This window comes from Halichondria panicea, chromosome 3 (genome assembly GCF_963675165.1).
Source record: "Halichondria panicea chromosome 3, odHalPani1.1, whole genome shotgun sequence".
Classification (NCBI taxonomy): domain Eukaryota; kingdom Metazoa; phylum Porifera; class Demospongiae; order Suberitida; family Halichondriidae; genus Halichondria; species Halichondria panicea.
This window is the reverse complement of record NC_087379.1, coordinates 537,122-555,632: the sequence shown is the minus strand read 5'-3', so window position 1 is coordinate 555,632 and position 18,511 is coordinate 537,122. Positions and strand designations below refer to the sequence as shown.

At 44.8% G+C, this 18,511-nt stretch overlaps 4 protein-coding genes and 1 long non-coding RNA gene across 6 annotated transcripts; 3 read left to right on the top strand and 2 right to left on the bottom strand.

Annotated features, from left to right (window-relative positions):
* Positions 1-260: 260 nt before the first annotated feature.
* LOC135333267 (TBC1 domain family member 2B-like) lies at positions 261-10,515 on the top strand. Its single transcript, XM_064528192.1, has 22 exons — positions 261-540; positions 689-765; positions 1,307-1,375; positions 1,437-1,581; positions 1,712-1,774; positions 1,981-2,375; positions 2,598-2,699; positions 3,135-3,350; positions 3,605-3,742; positions 4,146-4,209; positions 4,264-4,370; positions 4,884-4,969; positions 5,024-5,117; positions 5,449-5,557; positions 7,179-7,247; positions 7,828-7,923; positions 8,403-8,534; positions 8,688-8,956; positions 9,198-9,264; positions 9,328-9,507; positions 9,874-9,951; positions 10,218-10,515. Exons 1-22 carry the CDS (start codon positions 409-411, stop codon positions 10,407-10,409), a joined length of 2,880 nt encoding a protein of 959 aa, XP_064384262.1. The 5' UTR covers positions 261-408; the 3' UTR covers positions 10,410-10,515.
* LOC135333270 (uncharacterized) lies at positions 5,722-7,082 on the top strand. The gene has a single exon (XM_064528196.1). It carries the CDS (start codon positions 5,856-5,858, stop codon positions 6,981-6,983), a length of 1,128 nt encoding a protein of 375 aa, XP_064384266.1. The 5' UTR covers positions 5,722-5,855; the 3' UTR covers positions 6,984-7,082.
* LOC135333268 (uncharacterized) lies at positions 10,470-13,691 on the bottom strand. The gene is made up of 6 exons (XM_064528193.1): positions 12,710-13,691; positions 12,173-12,328; positions 11,745-11,990; positions 11,205-11,331; positions 10,989-11,151; positions 10,470-10,763 (listed from the first exon to the last, which is right to left on the bottom strand). The coding sequence occupies exons 1-6, from the start codon at positions 13,642-13,644 to the stop codon at positions 10,624-10,626; spliced, it is 1,767 nt and encodes a 588-aa protein (XP_064384263.1). The 5' UTR covers positions 13,645-13,691; the 3' UTR covers positions 10,470-10,623.
* A 20-nt stretch (positions 13,692-13,711) lies between these two features.
* Positions 13,712-16,497, top strand: LOC135333269 (uncharacterized). 2 transcript variants are annotated; one of them, XM_064528195.1, is made up of 6 exons: positions 13,712-14,072; positions 14,281-14,345; positions 14,954-15,143; positions 15,290-15,358; positions 15,571-15,722; positions 15,842-16,497. In XM_064528195.1, the coding sequence occupies exons 1-6, from the start codon at positions 13,824-13,826 to the stop codon at positions 16,401-16,403; spliced, it is 1,287 nt and encodes a 428-aa protein (XP_064384265.1). In that variant the 5' UTR covers positions 13,712-13,823; the 3' UTR covers positions 16,404-16,497. The 2 variants fall into 2 exon arrangements, with proteins under 2 accessions (XP_064384265.1, XP_064384264.1); XM_064528194.1 differs by having other exon boundaries at positions 14,278-14,345.
* Positions 16,498-16,798: 301 nt separating this feature from the next.
* On the bottom strand, positions 16,799-18,368 carry LOC135333512 (uncharacterized). Its single transcript, XR_010393943.1, has 2 exons — positions 17,575-18,368; positions 16,799-17,108 (listed from the first exon to the last, which is right to left on the bottom strand). It is a non-coding gene; the product is annotated as an uncharacterized LOC135333512 (long non-coding RNA).
* Positions 18,369-18,511: the final 143 nt, after the last annotated feature.

Genomic DNA, 18,511 nt, shown 5'->3' with positions numbered 1-18,511 from the left:
GATGCCACTGTACATGTGTGGATTTCTCCTCCACTCTTCAGTGTACCCCAAGGCAACCATGGCATCTGCACAGCCACAGGGAGTCGGTGAATTAATAATGAATTTCTCACAAGCTGCTATGAGCTCTCAGAAGTAGAAACCTTTTGTCTATGCATCCTGAGGTCCTCCCTTTTTGCAGCCTATTGCAATATTCATTTGTCTCTCTGTGGATCTTTACCATGTCATAATCATATGCGAGTTGATTATCACTTATATCACGCACGACCATTACCACTAGCTATTTACAAAATACCAGTGCAGCTGGCTAGTTACAGTCGAGTCACATCTCTATCGGGATCCTTGAGCGGCGCGACATGACAGCTTGATGTACCCTTCCCTCCATTACCAAGTGCGCCACAAGAGTTAGCCATGAGCACTGACACCCATCCACAAGAGCAGCCTGCAGAGAGAGATGAGACAAACACACCCCCTGTTGAGTATGTGATACCCCCCACGAAGCCAGCAGAGAATATGATACCCCCCACAAAGCCTACAAACTCTGTAAGTAAAGTTAGCACACTCGAAATATAAATGTACACATTAAACTCGCCTGCACAAACAACAGCGTAATGGCCGGCCAGCTAGAGGGCGGTTATCATATGAACATAATATGTTTATTGGTCATAATTATGTGTGTGTGTATGTACAGGATGCCCCCAAGCAGTTGTGTGGTTATCTGATGAAGCAGAGCGCCAAACTTCCCATAAAGACATGGAAACCCAAATGGTGAGAACAGGGAATCGTTGTATGCACAAGCCTTGTCTGAATACACAGCTTCACTGTAGCTATGATTATAGCCTTGCTCATTGGCTTTGCTGGTACAATTCTACTAAGCCACACACACACACACGCACACGCACACACACACACACACACACACACGCACACGCACATGCACACACACACACACACACTGTGTTTTGTCAAGAGATTTAGCTGTGTCTGATATATTCATCTTCGTTGACTATTGTTGCATGTCATATCAGCTGAGTCGTACATTCATACTAGACACTGGTCTTGATAACCTACATGTAGCTGTAATTATTAAATACTAGTGCTTGCACTAATGGCTCCCCCAGACACCACCAGTGTACAGCACTCAGCCTCTGCCTCTGCATCTACTTATATAGTCGATATGGGCACCTTTGTTTACAATACCAGCTGACACTATTAATGTATTGCTTCAACCTTTACAGAAGCTATAATTATGCACATAATTATGTATGTATTGTCATGAAAACATTCATTTTAACCCCTTTGGCTCCAGGTTTGTGTTTGACGAAAAGAGATGCTGTCTGTACTACTACAACGAGAAGAACGACTTTAACCCTCAAGGGTAAGGCGTCGGCCATTTTGTATATTACTGCACATGCTCTGTACGTCCTCTTTGTATATAGGAAGATTGACATCTCCATGGCAACACTATCGTACGAGATCGAGAATCGTAGCAAAAACCAGTTTGAGATTCTCTCAGAAGGTCACGTGATGTCCCTCCAGGCCAGCAGTAATGATGCCATGATGTACTGGTTAACACAGCTGCAGGTAAGATCAAGAGAGGGGGAGGATTTAATGAAGTTATGACGTCTGGAAGTTGGAAAATAATTATTCATTGCATATTTAAACAATCATGTGATACGTGTCATCAGGTGTGTATTGTCTCTCATACCTGTAGGGAAATAGGAGGCGCTTCAGTGTAAGGAGACACCAGAACCGCAAGAGCAGTGAGGTCAATCAGGTATGACCCCTGTATGCATACCAGTACAGTATACAGACATCACTGCATGTAGTGGCTATGTGGTACATGCACTTTATTATCCCCTCATGCACATATCAGAATCCTCACACATAGGCCTAGCTAGCTACATGTAATTGCGTTACTTTTAATCACCCACCCCCCCCACACACACACACCTACACCACACACACCCACACCACACACAGCCACCTCAGGACGATGCTAGCAGCGGATTGGTCGGAGGTTCGTCCGGGTCACAGGAGAACCTCCTCAGCCCTAGCAACGAGGCCGGTGTCGTTAGCAACCTGCTTGCCCCCACCACTCCTCCCACTGACCTTGAGAACAGAGAGGCCTTTACCTCAGAGCAAAACACACCCTCCAGCCGAAGCTTCTCCACTAAACTGCGAAGACTGGCTAGAAATAGAGCATCTCCTGGCGCTGTTAGAAAGCCGCAGTTCAAAGGTCATTTAAAGCCGTCGCAAGAGGAAGACAACTATGTAGGCAATGGGAGCTCTGTACATGAGGAGGGTAGCAACCCGGTGAACTATGAACCCTCAGAAACACAAGAGAACAAGCCAGCCAAATGGAACAGAAAGAGCATGTAAGTATTGGGTCAATAAATACTGTATGATTTTCGCTGTTTTTGTGGATTAGCAATCCTTCACGAAATGCTTGGCTAATAAATTATTTATTTGACGAAATTTTTTAGGCCATTCTACGAAATTTAAGTGCCTTGAAAATTTCGCACTATACGATTAGCTGTGTTGTGTGCATGTGATGTTTGTATCAACCTCAATGTGTTCCTTGTCTCCGTTGTGTGTAGGAGTTTTTGGAAGAGGCCGGCTGATACCGGTCCGTGTGCTCGTTGTGAGCAGCTACAGGAAACAATGAAATCACTCGAGGTGGACCTCAAGATCAAGGAGAGGTGAGCATGACACTCTGCGCTTGGATTGTAATGTGTGGACTGTACGTACGGGTGAACGGTATTGGGTGAACATTCATGTTTTTGTAGAACTTTAACTTGGATAGTTTATAACTTGTGTTAGGAATGTCCAATTTCAAAACTAAAAGATGCATTTAGTAGCTGTTTGATAGTGCTACAATATGGTGTGCTTAGATCAGTGATTTAGTTCTGGTCCAAATGTTCCATTTTCAGAAAAAAAGCACAAGTGTTTTTTCAGAATCACTGAGCTATAATTCAGACGCTAGGAACGTCCGATTTCGAAAATAAAAGATGCCTTTAGTAGCTGTTTGGTAGTGCTACTGCAGTGATATATAACTTTCATGTTTATCAGACACCCCCAGCACACACTGACTGTATCCATAGTAACTATGATAAGTTAATTATCCCAATACACAGAGAGGTGAAGGATCGTGACGGGATCAACGAGTTTCTACGTAACGAGATACGGTTGACCGACATGCGAGACAAAGCCAAAGAAACACTCGAGGGGGTGGACGGTGGGGACGGGGTTAAACTGGATGTGCTGATTCAGCGAGAACAGACCATCTCCCAGATGGAGTCTCTACTGAGTGCTGCCATACAAGAGAGAGATAGGGCCACCACTGAGCTAGAGTAAGGAAGAAGATACATCCCAATAATGATTTAGTAGTTTTGGGTAACTTACATGAGGTCTTGTGTACATACATGTATACATGTACTACACAAATTCCTAACGTAATTTTAGAGGAAGTGTAATATTCAGTTTTTGTTTCCTGTGTGTTTGATACGGTGGATAAGAGCAACTGATAATCTATGAGCAACATATTTATGTTACAAACGTGATCTACAGTGCATGCTCTAACCCCGCACCGTACCCCTCTCCTCAGAACCAAGAGACAAGAGGTGGCATGTCTGGGGGAGCAGGTGGCATTGTTCAAAGAGGCGCTCACTGCTAAAGACCACGTCGTCATCGAACTGACCAATCAGGTGTTCAAGCTGGAGCATGGCGGGCAGGTCCTCAACGAGTGAGTCACGTGGACATTCTGTGAAGTTTAACATTACAACTTGCATTTTGCAAAAGATCAAAGACTGTGCCATCGTTATTTTAATATTGTGCCAATAAGCTGCTTGTCCATGTGTAATAACTATGTCATGTGATTACACACAGCCCCCCCCCCCCATATGTTATGTGATTACACTGATATTGTCATGTGATTACACACAGCCCCCCCCCCATATTGTCATGTGATTACACACAGCCCCCCCCCCCCATATGTTATGTGATTACACTGATATTGTCATGTGATTACACACAGCCCCCCCCCATATTGTCATGTGATTACACTGATATTGTCATGTGATTACACACAGCCCCCCCCCCCATATTGTCATGTGATTACACTGATATTGTCATGTGATTACACACAGCCCCCTGGAAGCCATGATGCCCATGTCTCAGAAGTCGTATGAATCAGAGATCCACAATCTCGAAGTAAGTTCAATATTCGTGTACAGCCATCCTCCTCCTAACCACACCCCCTCACAGGAAACCGTTGAAGCGTACAAGCAACAGAATCGTTTCCTCTCGTCCGAGCTGGTGGAGTTGAACGCAGTGCGAGCTGAGGACAGTGTTGTGTACAAGTCTCTGGACAAGTAACAACCTAGCTGCCTTAGTAGTAGCAAGCATGGTCTTAGGACAGTACAGTGTTGTGTACAAGTCTCTGGACAAGTAACAACCTAGCTGCCTTAGTAGTAGCAAGCATGGTCTTAGGACAGTACAGTGTTGTGTACAAGGCTCTGGACAAGTAACAACCTAGCTGCTTTAGTAGTAGCAAGCATGGTCTTAGGACAGTACAGTGTTGTGTACAAGTCTCTGGACAAGTAACAACCTAGCTGCTTTAGTAGTAGCAAGCATGGTCTTAGTATATTCACATAGCTGTGCAGGGATGTACCCACACTGGTCAGTGGTGGTGGTTGGTACTAACCACCTCTAGACACACAAAAACACCTCCTAGGCTACGTACATAAAATAGGCGAGTTTGAGATTGAAGAGTGAAGATAGCCACCACTTAGGGACAATTTTAGACCCATCACTGGGAGTTTAGACTGTGTTTTTAATCATGCCATTCTCTGCTTCTATGATATACCCCGGCCCCCCTCTCTCAGCAAACACCACGATCTTGAAGCCAACTATTACCGTATACAGAGCAAGTATATGATACTACTGCAAGAGTCACAGCAACCACGGATGGGTGAGTGGGCGTACCCTAGCAACCCTGTAACTAACCCCCCGCCCGCACACACAGACTCGGAGCTAGGCCCTGACACGGCAGTGGTATCACGGATGTTGGAGGAGGCACTAAACAGCGAGGAGAGGACAGAGCCAGCGGCAGACAATAGGTAATTAAAGCTCTCTAATAATCCACCAAACCCAGAAAGTAACATCCAACTATCTAATGATATCATTTACCGTTTTGAATGGTTTTGAATGGTTTTGAATGCGAGCTAGGTTAATGGATTGCAAATGATACCGTACAAGCATTGATTGCGTTTCTAACTATTGTGAAGTACATGGCAAGCATGGGAAATTGCATGCTCACTCTGGTTGCTAGGGTACGCCCACTCACTGCGTTTCTTTCAATTGCGAATTATGCAACAATTTGCAATCAAAAGAATGTCACATTCTAAACCTGATATTATGGTATTGAGTGTTTTGTTTGTTTCCTCACAGCTCGCATGATCTGTATGGCTTCAGCAACACCCAAGATGGAGGGTACTTGGCAGATCCTCTCACGATCAAGGCTCGGAAACTAGACCAAGAGGCACAGCGTGTGACTGACGTGAGTGGGTGGGATATGTGTGGAGGGGGCGTGATGAACGGGGGGCTTTGTGCGTGTGCTATTGTGTGGGGCTTTTTATTAGGTGCGAGTTAATATTCATTAATATTGTTCAACGCACTATTTTAATTAGCGATTGTTTGTGTAAGTTTATTCACAACGCTCATAGTCATGTGATAGCTGTGTAGGGTCTATTAGCTCTTAGTGTTGATTCAAGCCAGCTTGTTTTTAGTTCACTATCATAGCTGCAGCAATCTTTCAATTCTCAGAGCTCACAACATTAAGTGAACTAGCCATCACAATGTTAGCTGCTCTAGCTGTCTTGCTGACATGTTTGTCACTGTCTAGTGCTGCCTCCAACTTCACCCTGTATGCTGTAGCCGTGGGACAAGGAGACTGCAATATCATACAATGCCCCAACGGCCAGGACATAGTGATCGTGGACATGGGTGCAAAGGACACTCAGTACGCTAGCCACGAATACGTCACCAACCTTCTCAAGAACAAGTTTCAAGCTGCCTCTGCTGGGAAGAGAATCCATATGGTTATCAGCCACTCGCATATCGATCATTATAACTACATCACGGCTGTAATGGATGACGACCTCGTTGCCAACGTACAGGAAATCATTCTCGGGGATACGTTCGCAAAGTACGGTGCTTCGTTTCGAACTTGGTTGACCGATAAATTACCAAAGTCGGTGTACACTGTTAACGATGAGGACAAATGCTTCGGAAACGATGACTGCAAACCCACGCCTGTGTCTGGACTGCTGGGGGATTCCCCCGCCCACACAATGACGGCCGGTGACCCGTGGCAGTTTTGCGGTGATGATGTCAAAATCACTGTCTTAGGGGCTAATATCGGTACGACTCAAAACTCTCGCAGCATTGTACTGAGAATGGTTTATAACCAATGGAGTCTCTTCATGGCCGGGGATTTTGAAATGGTCACACCTCAGAAAGAACTGATTAGTCAGTATCCAAACGGAGAGATGAATTCTACATACTACAAGGTGGCACATCACGGAGCCTGGACCACCAAGCAGCCTAATCTGCCATTGCTGCTAGCAGAGATACAGCCACAGAGAGCGTACATGAGTCAGGCCTACCCCAACTGTTCCCAGTTCCATCATCCCAACTGTCAAACTATCAAGAACCTCGAGGCCATCGGCTCTATTGATAAAATAAACGCAAATCTTAATACTCCATTTGTGTGCTGGGATGACCGTGTTGTAGTTCAGAATGGAATGGGGCTTGCTATTTATCAGACTTGCCGTTCCTATTCTGCCGAAGGGCAAGTGTGTGAGGACGTGTGGGTGGAAGCCGACGGACGATACGATACAACACGATATGTGACCGTGCCCACGATGTACGTGAGTGGGCGTGACGTGGGAACGGAGGACGGGAACATGGAGTCGTTAGAATGAGAGCTACGTAGCTAGTACAAACTGGAAAATTAGTGTGTGTGTGTGTGTGTGTGTGTGTGTGTGTGTGGTTTTTATAATTATACATTTTGCTTAAAATTATTATTGAAATTAATTGGGGAAAATCATATCATTATACATATTAGGAATGTACGTGTATATATACATTGTATGTAACAGTGTTCTGATTGGTTACAGGAAACGGCGGTCAGTAAACGAGAGAGGTGGGACGCACTACTAGCCTCAGGCAGGGAGCTTGTGAGATCAGTAAGTCAGCCATTTTATTACAGTGGGTGGAAGGGGGTGAGTGAAGGTGAATCATAGGGACTGTATATCACAACATTGAAAGGTGTTGTTTTCCCACATGCTCTTATCGGGTGTGTGTGTGTGTGTGTGTGTGTGTGTGTGTGTGTGTGTGTGTGTGTGTGTGTGTGTGTGTGTGTGTGTGTGTGTGTGTGTGTGTGTGTGTGTGTGTGTGTGTGTGTGTGTGTGTGTGTGTGTGTGTGTGTGTGTGTGTGTGTGTGTGTGTGTGTGTGTGTGTGTGTGTGTGTGTGTGTGTGTGTGTGTGTGTGTGTGTGTGTGTGTGTGTGTGTGTGTGTGTGTGTGTGTGTGTGTGTGTGTGTGTGTGTGTGTGTGTGTGTGTGTGTGTGTGTGTGTGTGTGTGTGTGTGTGTGTGTGTGTGTGTGTGTGTGTGTGTGTGTGTGTGTGTGTGTCCTGGGATTTGTGATTGTCCAATTTCAAAACAGAAAGATTCCTAGTAGCTGTTTGATAGTACACTACTGTGTATTGTGATTACGTGTGTATTGTATCTGATCATGTGCTTGTCATGTGATCCCCTCACTCTCAGGATGATCTGAAGCGGTTGATTAGAGGGGGAATCCCCCGGACACACCGCAGTCAAGTGTGGCGGTGGATGATCAAACATAGACTGGGGACCACTTACGTGAGTTGCTACTAGAGTGCATGGATCATCATCATCTTAGCTAGCCTCCTTCACCATTCTCCTGTATATATTGATAATTATGTTTGCGTGTGCCATCATCCATTGATACCGTTCAAAAGAGGTTAATGCTGAGATTGACTGCTGTTGGCAAGCACCATTCTCCTTGTAGACAGCTATTTTTTTATAGCTTCGAGCAGTTGCTTTGTATGAGCTTGTGTTTAACTATACGGTGTGTGTGTAAGGTATAACCAGCTGTTGGTTGAGAGCCTCAAGCACTTGATACAAGAGCACTTTTTCTTAATAATGATTACATGTGTAGGTGTCCGTGTGTGTGTATGGGTGTGTGGGTGTGTGTGTGGGTGTGGGTGTGTGTGTGGGTGGGTGGGTGGGTGTGGGTGTGTGTGTGTGTGTGTACATAGTGCAAGTACCCCACCACTAGTAACTACATGTGTGTTGTTCTTGCACTTTGACCTCCGCAGAACGAGACCAAGTACAGTGCTATTCTCAGGGACTTTGCAGGGAAGACCTCAGTGGCAGTCAACCAGATTGAGCTGGACCTCCTGAGGACACTGCCCACTAACAAGTTCTATGACAGTCCAGCAGCTCAGGGGGTAGGTCTAAAGCTAAAATGCAGCTAAAAAATAATTAGTTAAAATTGGCTTTGTATTAATGTGGTAGAAACCCCCCCCCACACACAATATTAGAGCTCTGCTGACCACACACCACCCATGCGTTATGCTAAACCCCCTCTCTCCCCCCTCTAGATTGACAAGCTACGGCGCATCCTGATTGCCTTCAGCTGGTACGACACCAACGTGGGCTATTGTCAGGGTCTCAATCGACTGGCTGCCATCGCTCTACTGTTTCTAGACGAAGAGGATGCCTTCTGGTGTCTAGTAGCCATTGTGCACAAACTCCTCCCACAAGACTATTATAGCCACACCCTCCTGGGGTCTCAGACGGACCAGCGAGTACTCAGAGACTTGCTCATTGATCATGCTAACAAGATCTATCAGCACCTCTCAGTCTGCGAGTGAGTGGGCGGGACTGCGGGGGGGCCAATTAGCAAATTTTTTATTCTACACTTTCGTCTTGTAGGTGGGAATTACATGTAAGCCATAAAATGTTCAGTACTCAAATTTTTTTTTTCAATTAATTTGACCCCCCCCCACACACACACACACACACACCCACACACACACACACACACACACATACCCCCACACACACACACACACACACACACACACACACACACACACACACACATGCAGTATCGACTTGTCTATGATCACCTTCAACTGGTTCCACACTATCTTTGTCGACAACCTGCCTATAGAGGTAATTAAGTCACATCATATGACTATCACATGAGTGCTCACATGATCCCCTCACATGACACAGACAATGCTACGTATCTGGGACACGTTCCTATACGAGGGCAGCAAGGTTCTGTTCCGATTTGCCATAGCCATCTTCAAATATAACGAAGACAATTTGTTGGATATTGAAAACTCTATTGGTATTTTCAACCACCTGAGGGCAATGTGCCAGGATGCTACTGACGTTAACAAGCTCACTCATGTGCGTTAGTGGTGGTGGGGGTGTGTGTGTGTGTGTGTGGTGTGTGTGTGTGTGTGTGTGTGGTGTGTGTGTGTGTGTATATGTATAGTTATAAGACCAACTGCTTGTGTTTGTGTGGGGCAGGGTAGCTGTGCGAACCTTACGTAAGAGCTTAGTTTTGGTGGCCCAATTTCAATCATTAATTTTCATGATTTTATGGAAGCTTAAAAAAAGGGCTTTCATTTGGTGTGCTTAGATCAAATATCTTTTTTTGGCCCAATTTCGACCATTACCTATACTGTACCCATGGTCTTTTTCTGAAAACAATAAATTTTGTGTACCTGTACGTTGTTTGTGTATTATCAGTTGTTTTTTTACCGTATGCAGATAGCGTTCAACCAGATCGGCCGATTCCCTATGAGGCCCATCAACCAGAAGAGGAACATCTACCGACTAGAGATAAAGGTCCCTCTCATTGTGCATATGTCGTGTGTGGGTCTAACTTCCTAATTTGCTACAAATCAACTAATTTTGCTACATGCCAGGCTATAGCCTTGTGTGTATATTTCCTGGCCACTTTTGGGAGCTCGTAACTTTAATGTCAAGTAAAAGATGCATTTTGTAACTCTAGAAGAGTTGAATGATGTGCAGCAGCAGTCTCTACTGTTTAGGACTGTTTACCACATCCATCAACACAGCATTCATTACGTCGTTTATTCCCTCCACTACAGGCTGAGCTCAAGGCTCTGGATGACCTGCGATCCACACACCTGTCACACTTCTCACCTGACCACACCCCTGACCACACCCACCCACCCTCGGATGTCACCAAATACACCAAGAGGCCCAAAGAAGATGACAGTGGTTCTGAAGAAGAGACGATTTTCCTACCAACTACTCGTAAAGACACACCGCCTCCTTAGCTCGTTAACATTGTTTTTATTTTTATGTCATTAAAAATTGTCAAATTTTCATGCAATATCTTTATTGTTGCAATAATTATTTATTGTTGCCAAACATGTGATATAATATTATACAATTAAATGCATGACCAACTAGATCTATATACATGTATATAATTATACGATCAGCTATGAATTTTCGAATCTTATGAAAATAATTATATCCAGTTTGTGCTCATATTCTTGATGAGTCCCTCCCGAACACCCAAGCCTTGGCCCAGTCTCCGCCCACCAGTAACTTGGTGCGCAGCGAGGCACACTCATTCATGTACGAGGCTCTCCACAGCCACATGGTCCACCACCCACTCAGTGTGCCTGTGTGAGGTGTGTTGTGTGTGTGTGTGGGGGGGGGGATCGATACAGATGTACTTACTAGGTAAATTTCATTGATGCAACATAATTTTTGTCGTATTCTAAATATTCGTACAGCTCAGAATAATTTCTGTAATAATTACTAAAATAATATGAAATACGAAAATGTCCCCCATTCAAAGCTATATAAGTGTACACTTCAGTACACATTAGTAGGTGTGGTCTCACCTATGACAGGAAGTTGGAGGACAGCTTTGTTGTCTCCAACGTATGCAAATGACCCGAGGTGTCTGTATCTGAATGAAGCCACGCCCTCGTCCTCCAGTTTAGCCGGGGTCTGTGTCACTATGTCACCGTTAGTGTTGCTAAGCAACGTTCCTAGATACGCTCCCTACACAGGATGATCACATGACTGTCACATGACTATAGCGTACATGTACGTACCTGTTGTGAGGCGACCTGTGCAGTGGCTGGGAGGTTCTTGAGGTTGCGGTCCATCTTGTTGAGGATGGCCACAAACTCTTGATAGTCGACACGTTGGTCTCCACTCGTATCCACTTCTTGAAACATCCTGAGAGGTATATTAGGGAGGGGCAGGGTAGAGAAATTAGTTGGAATATTACGTAACTGCCTGTATTCACATGCAGTACGTGCTACCAACAAATTGGGCAAGCTACTTTCGGGAGTTCACTAAAAGATATCGATAAATCTGTAGCTCTAACTCTGTGTAGCTGGTTATTTTCGAGGTTTTCGAGGATTGACCCAGAAACACGAAAATTTAGTACCTCGAAAATTAGTTTACATCGATATTACTGTAGGGGTGTGGTCATTTGAACCGACTATCCTCGAAAATAAAATCCTCGAAAATGTTTTGTTCGGGAAATCGGCAAAAATTTAGTGGCTCAAAAATAACCCTCTACGGTAATTATGCTCAGATTACAATGTTCTGGGAGGGAACAGCCCACATGTGTGGATCTCACCCACCTCTCTAAGTTGTTCTCCACATAGCTGAGCTGTACTTCTGCCTGAGGGTAGAGACTCTTAGCCGTACTGATGAGTGCTTCAAACTCAGTCAAGCTCAGCGTCCCGTCGCCATTGACGTCTGCCTCCTGGAACAGTTGCTCAGCTTGACGTATCATGAGGTCTTGTTCAATAGTGGAGCAGTCTCCGATAGCAAACACGCCCTCGGCACCTTTGACACGCAGGAACTTGTCCGTCAGCAGTGCACGTCTATGGAGGAGGGGGGGCAAGTTACAGTGTGTTTAGCAGGGAACTAAGAATTGCTTGAGGATACAACTGCATCAAGTATAATGTTGCTAGCTCTAGTTAGCCAATGAAAAATGGGATCTAAATCAGATAGCATTCGGTATCTACAATATGTGGATATGCACGTGCTAACCCTGCCCACTCACCCCTTGTCCTGTCCAGTGACACGCTGAATGATTGTCGTGGTGATGGGGAGTGGGGCAATGCCAGTGGACCACACACACACTCCGTACGGTCGCCTCACTACCTCCCCCGTAGCCTTGCTCTTTATAGTGATCTCATCAGGGCCCACGGCAGTCACCCTGCATGTGAGGGGCGGAGGATTACATGTGAGGGGGCGGGGTATTACATGTGACACACTCAACACACAATCACTTCTGTCACTATTGTCTCCTCTAGTAGCCTGGTTTACTGGCAATTGAAAAAACAAAGTCAGTGTCAATTTTCAGTGAAATACATATTATAGCTAGGACCTGAGTAGTAAACTTCCATCACATTTCAGAAGCTTTGTAAGGAAAATACATTTGCATTTGCATAGTCGCTCCATTGTTTGGTACTCCACAACATATACAGGTACTAAAATATGTTGCAAAACTCACATCCTACAACAAATTTGTCAGTGCTGCCTGACAATGCACTAGTCAGTTATGAGCACATACCATCAAGTGCTAGTACACACTTACCTCGAGTTGGTCACCAGGTTAATACCATCCATTTTAAACCTCTCCTCCGTGTACTGACTGATCTGCTTGTCGTATGCATTCAAGATATGGTCCTGACTCTGCACCAGCGTTACCATGACGTCCTCCTCAATACCCGGGTATATCTTGCTCACGTCCTCACGTAGGAAGTCTCTCACTTCAGCCGCAAACTCCACCCCTGTTGGACCACCCCCCACCACCACAAAATGGAGCAGTCGTTGCCTCTCGTACGCCTCTTGGCCAGGAAAGGACGCAGTCTCAACTAAATCGATGATATCATTTCGAATTGCCTGTGCGTCCGAAATCTCCTTAAGAAAATGGCAATTTTCTTTAACCCCTGGAGTGTTGAATGTGTTAGACGCTGCTCCCACGGCAACCACGAGGATATCATAGTCCAGATGGATCTTTGACACGGCTCCTACTATTCCCGATTTGTCCTCGCATGTGATTCGTTTGTTGTTAGTATCGACATCAATACACTCGGCCTCGAGGAATATGGTGTTAGGACCTCGGTGGTACTTCTGGATGAGCTTACGTATCGGCTCTACAATGCTACGAGACTCGACGGTTCCCACGGTTACGCTCGGCAGGAGGGGGGAGAATAGGAAGTAGTTACGAGGTGACACTACCGTAATATCGAACTGATCCGGCTCTAAATGATGCAGTACACTCAGCGACCCCCAGCCCGAGCCGAGAACAACCACCTTTTTCCTGGGGCCCTCGAAAGTGGGTCGGTTTCGCTTCTGTATGTACTTGATAGAGTAGTATGCTCCAGTGTACACAGCTCCCGCAATCACAGTCCATCTCAGCGCTCTTCTCATGACTCCACGCTTCTTAGGAGGTGCTTGATCGGCCATCCCTCTAGTTAAGAGCGCTCTAGAGCTGTGAACACAGCGAGACAGCGCTGTGGTAGACATCTTGATTGTTTATGTCAAAGAAGTAGGCGGGGCTGACAATAATAACAAAAGTCATGTGGTAATTATTGCAATAATCATGAGATCCTTTTTAGATTTATACTGGTCTATAAAACCTCAAGTCTAAGAGTAGACAGTGCATAATAAATTTACGATCTCTGTAGAGATCTAGCTACAAAGCAATGGCGGTTAGCCAAGAGGAAGAGAACTACAAACGGTTCGAGTCATTGAAAGAGAAGTTTAGTATCCCAGAATCCCAGGAGCCAGCTGTACAGCACAAGGAGAGAGTTAGGCCGTCCAGTGGAGGCAAGCAGAGACGAGATCCACGCGGCATGGCACCACCGCTCGTGCCGCTGGTGGAGGAGGGGGACCAGATACAACAGGACTTGTATGCTGCATCACCTGTGGACGAGAGACTGACGAAACTAGCCGTGAGTTGGAGCTAGTACATAGCAATAGAATGCACTAGATGTGCGGGCTATGTCTCGTGGCTGAATGGCTTTGTGTACGTGTGTAGAGCTAGCTAGCTAGATGCTTAATTAATTATAGCTGGCCTGCTGCAGAAAAGAAAGGAGGGGCTCATTAGACTTTGCAGATATGCGCATGCGTAATACAACCTTCTCTATATCCCCACAGCAGGGAGGCCCCAACCTTCCCCTCTCCTCACCAGTCAAGGGCAAATGGAAGTACAGTCTGCACCCCAAGTGAGTGACTGTGCTCTGCATTGTATCCAGTAGTGTCAGTGACACACACACCATGAATATACAATATAATAACGTGGCCAAGGTGTAGTATTACACAATGACCAACAGGTTTCATAGCCAACACCTGTCAACTTTATCAATGGCTAAAATCGCCAGTTGATAAAATCGTCACTATACGATTATTCTTACATTTGCAGTTAGAATCTGCCAACATTGTTAAATGTCTTATTTAGTCCCATAATTCATGAGGTGAGCTAGCCTGGTATGTGTACCCACGTAGGGAGTGGTTGTGGAGGAGGTACAGGGTCAGTACGGGAGACATGAATAACTACGTACCAGTGAATAGGCCCTAACATTCATTGCTTTGTTTATTGTCTAGCACTGTATCCTACCAGACAGGGTACGCAATAATGTGTCACATCTGCTCATTCCAACACTGCATACCAAAGCTTCCTGATAGTCCATCTAACATACACACACCTAGTTAAAGAGTTCAAGAGTTCAAAGGAACCTTCCATGTGTTAGCTATTCATTGCTGCTCTAGACAAAATTGTCAAAAAACACATAATTATGTGACTTACCCTAATCCTGTATATTTTTCTTCTCAGATCTAACCACTTGACTACTGATTTCGATGCTATTGAGACGGCCTCGGTGACCAGCTGTAGCTCTGCCTACTCCTCGGGCGAGTCGAGTGCCTTCGGTCCATTTGGTCCTGGGTCCGTCACTGAGCTCTCGGAGATTGGGTCATGTGATACAGGCATGGAGTACGACCACCCCCCACACAGACACTACATAGTGAGTCTCCCTACATTTTGAAATTACTATCGTTGGCTTTGTAACTACAGTTCTGATGGTCCAAACTCAACGATTGTCTGATTTTCAGTACGTATTAACTTAATGTACTCTTATTAGATATGTGATTGAAACTCCACCCCCCACAGAGCCACCCCCTGGGCAGCGATGATGTAACCAGTGAAATCGTCCCAAAGAGTACCAAAGCATGGGACAAGGTACGTATAAGTTTACAAATAGTGTGTAGTTCATTTTGTGATATAATTAAAAGGACATATTCATTGTCCTGTTGTTCACCTCATGACATCACTTATTGTCAACGTGTATTCCAAATACAGACAGACAATATTTTGCAATCATTTACCCTAGTTTCGCACCACACCCTTAGTGTGAGTACATTCATGTGTCATTACCGTCCCGTGTACTACAGGCAATTGGTGACTGGATGTTCATGGGCGTATCCCAGCCATCGTCTCCATCACAGCCGAGTATGAGACGACCCTCCAATGAAGTGCGACTGCCCACCCCCCTCTCATCACCATTCAGCAGCACAGACAACCTTCTACTAGACGCTGGAAGCAGGTAAGAAAAATAATTATAACACACTGGTATACAGAAACCCTACATTTTGATATGCCTGTATATATGAATTGAGAGTGTCATGTTATCGGGTTTATTTACAACAACATATGTTACTACAGGACATCTCTGTTGAGTTTCTCGAGTAGTACAGCTGATGACGACCTCCCACAGTGGACCCCCAGCAGCCATAGAGACCTCCCACGTAGAGATCCTCCACAGTGGACTCCCAGCAGTTACAGATTGGGGAAGTTTGTTCGCTCCGAGTCCAACCTTGCCACTCATGCACGGAGCACGTCGTGTGATCAGAACGACGGCAATAGCCTCACGGAAGGTATCACCAGCACCAGCACGGATACACAGAGCCTGGATAACAACACTCAACAGACATCTAACGAGGGACGGGCTCCTAACAAACAAGCAGAGGGTGTGAAGAGTGTCAGTTCCTCGGTACAGTCCTCCAACAAGTGGGAGATAGCCTTGGCTCGGTATAGGACCACGCCCAAGTCACCTGTTCAGACTGCTAGTAAAGAGACGCTAAATGAACACTCCCAATCGGTGGTGGAGGCGCGGGCAGAGAGGTTCGGGGGTACCAAGGGGAAGGGCCTGCGGAGGACACAGAGCTTTCAGATTGGAACTAGAACTACTCCGGTTATAAAGAAACTTGTTATTCATGAGCAGTGATTATTATAGTGTGTTACAGACTCTTGCAAACGTTGTGTGTGTTTAATTTTTATTTTGTATAATAATAATATGGTTGAATCTATGTTTAAAGTGCTGTCACTAAACTATTAATACTATTCAGGGGACGGTATCCCAACTATTTAAAATCGGATGTTCGTAATATAATTATACAACCTCAAATTAAATTTAGCTATGAAATAAAAATAGCCCGAAACAATTAAATCACTGACCTTATTAGAACACCATATTTTTGCACTACCAATTAACAGCTATATTATTACCAAACACAACTTTTTAGCTTTGAAATTGGACGTACAGCCACTCCTGTTCCTACCGGTTACAGCATCAAAAATTTATTGCTTTGCTGCATATATAGTAATTGGTATATAAAATGGTTCTGAATTAAACATTGCACTATTAATTTTGAGAGCAACAATCGTGCAGACATTGTATAGTATTCCTGATTAGCAGTATTAAAAGAGTCAACATCACACATTATAAATTGTTCTCTTTGTACCAAGTGTGTAAGTGCAGGTTGCCATGGAAAACAAGTCCATTTAAGGCCTTCCATAATCGTTGTCATTGTTTGCCAACTGCAAACAAAGTGTGTCACAATATCTTGTAGTAGTGGTTCAGAGAAGTCATTTCTTGTCCCCTCGTCCGAGCAGCTGGCTATCTTGTTGAGACCACCTCTCTTTAGTTCACCTGAGAGAGAAGAGGTGAACAATGTGGGAGGATGGTTATGTGGGAGAGAAGGTAATGAAGGTGTGTGTACTTATAAGAGCTTTAATTTAGCTATGAAATATATACTAAGGGCCTTGAAATGTGGGGAGGCCCAAGTGAGCAAGCCTGGGTGGGAGTTAGATCTTGGATGGTTGCAGCAATCTATATAATTATGGAGACCATACCTTGTACACTGTACTGCCGTGCACATGTGCAATGATTGCAAATGGTTGACCTTTGTAAGATAAATTAACAGCTATCAGCTCAAAAGTGCAGTTTTTTCCATTTAGTAGTTAATACTGATTTTTGCGGACTTTACAGCAAAAAAAGATAGCGTATCCAAACCACCGGCCATGGAGACAGTTTAATAGTAAAGGCTTATATAATAATGTGAGTGGGATGGTACTAACCCCTAGGTCCTAAAAATCAACGTTAACTGTTAACTCACTTTCTGATACACCTCCGTTACTAGTACCTCCAGCTCCGTTGACCCCTCCAGTCAAACAAACACAGCAGGCAAGCCATGAACCCCACAACATAACCCCCCCCAGACTTGAGGGGACGCTCACTGAGAACTGACCCCAGTCAGCTACACACACAATAGAGAACTAGACGGTACGGCTATACCGGGTCCATCTATACTCTTAATACCTACCCTAATTATCTGCTGTATTATTAAACTCCCTCCACTGTCATGTTTCGATTGTAGCACTGTACTTGATACCCAAGTACTTACAATCAGTACCTTTTCTGTGTTCAGCCTCAGCTCAGAGAGTACGTAGGTAGATCTATACACAAAGATCCTAGCTGGCCTCCTTCACACAAGAAGGCCTCATCTTCAGTGCGGCCTGGGATCGAGGGTAAAAGATCCCCTTCCTCCTACGTTTTTGACTTGTTGCAGTTCACCCATGTAGTGTGTGGGTTATAAACCGGGGCTCCGGAGCTGTAGGTGGGTGGCCGGGAAACTGGTCACTCACTTTCCTGTAGTCTTTCATTGTGATAGTCAACAGGTCTCCTGTAGTCTTTCATTAGATCACAGCCCTCCTGTAGTCTTTCATTAGATCACAGCCCTCTGGCCTGTAGTCTTTCATTGTGATAGTCAACAGCCCAGGCTACAGTGGTAGTTTTTTTTTATAAAGAAGTTTAGAAAGAAAATTTGACACTGGGATCTACGGAATTAAAGTTATGGCAGCTGAAAAAATCCCTGAACCATATTGAATAAACGGGATGTAGTTGAACATCTTTCAAATGATGCATGTGTTGCAATCCAAAATTTTGTTAGGGCCCTAATTTGTCATTTTTCGGCCTTGGACCCCCCCATAAATTATGGTATCGCCAAATTGGCAAATACTTTTAACTGATATTTGATGACACCATTTGAATTA

What these genes read in the sequence shown, in the direction of transcription:
- LOC135333267 (XM_064528192.1), top strand. Translation starts at nt 409, where the DNA reads ATGAGCACTGACACCCATCCACAAGAGCAGCCTGCAGAGAGAGATGAG. An exon ending in GTGTACAAGTCTCTGGACAA is followed by an intron (nt 4,371 to 4,883) that starts GTAACAACCTAG and finishes CCCCTCTCTCAG; the next exon opens with CAAACACCACGATCTTGAAG. An exon ending in CAGCACCTCTCAGTCTGCGA is followed by an intron (nt 8,957 to 9,197) that starts GTGAGTGGGCGG and finishes ACACACATGCAG; the next exon opens with TATCGACTTGTCTATGATCA.
- LOC135333268 (XM_064528193.1), bottom strand. Translation starts at nt 13,644, where the DNA reads ATGTCTACCACAGCGCTGTCTCGCTGTGTTCACAGCTCTAGAGCGCTC. An exon ending in GTGGAGAACAACTTAGAGAG is followed by an intron (nt 11,332 to 11,744) that starts GTGGGTGAGATC and finishes TATACCTCTCAG; the next exon opens with GATGTTTCAAGAAGTGGATA. An exon ending in CACAGGTCGCCTCACAACAG is followed by an intron (nt 11,152 to 11,204) that starts GTACGTACATGT and finishes CATCCTGTGTAG; the next exon opens with GGAGCGTATCTAGGAACGTT.
- LOC135333270 (XM_064528196.1), top strand. Translation starts at nt 5,856, where the DNA reads ATGTTAGCTGCTCTAGCTGTCTTGCTGACATGTTTGTCACTGTCTAGT.
- LOC135333269 (XM_064528194.1), top strand. Translation starts at nt 13,824, where the DNA reads ATGGCGGTTAGCCAAGAGGAAGAGAACTACAAACGGTTCGAGTCATTG. An exon ending in AGAGACTGACGAAACTAGCC is followed by an intron (nt 14,073 to 14,277) that starts GTGAGTTGGAGC and finishes ATATCCCCACAG; the next exon opens with CAGGGAGGCCCCAACCTTCC. An exon ending in AAGTACAGTCTGCACCCCAA is followed by an intron (nt 14,346 to 14,953) that starts GTGAGTGACTGT and finishes TTTTCTTCTCAG; the next exon opens with ATCTAACCACTTGACTACTG.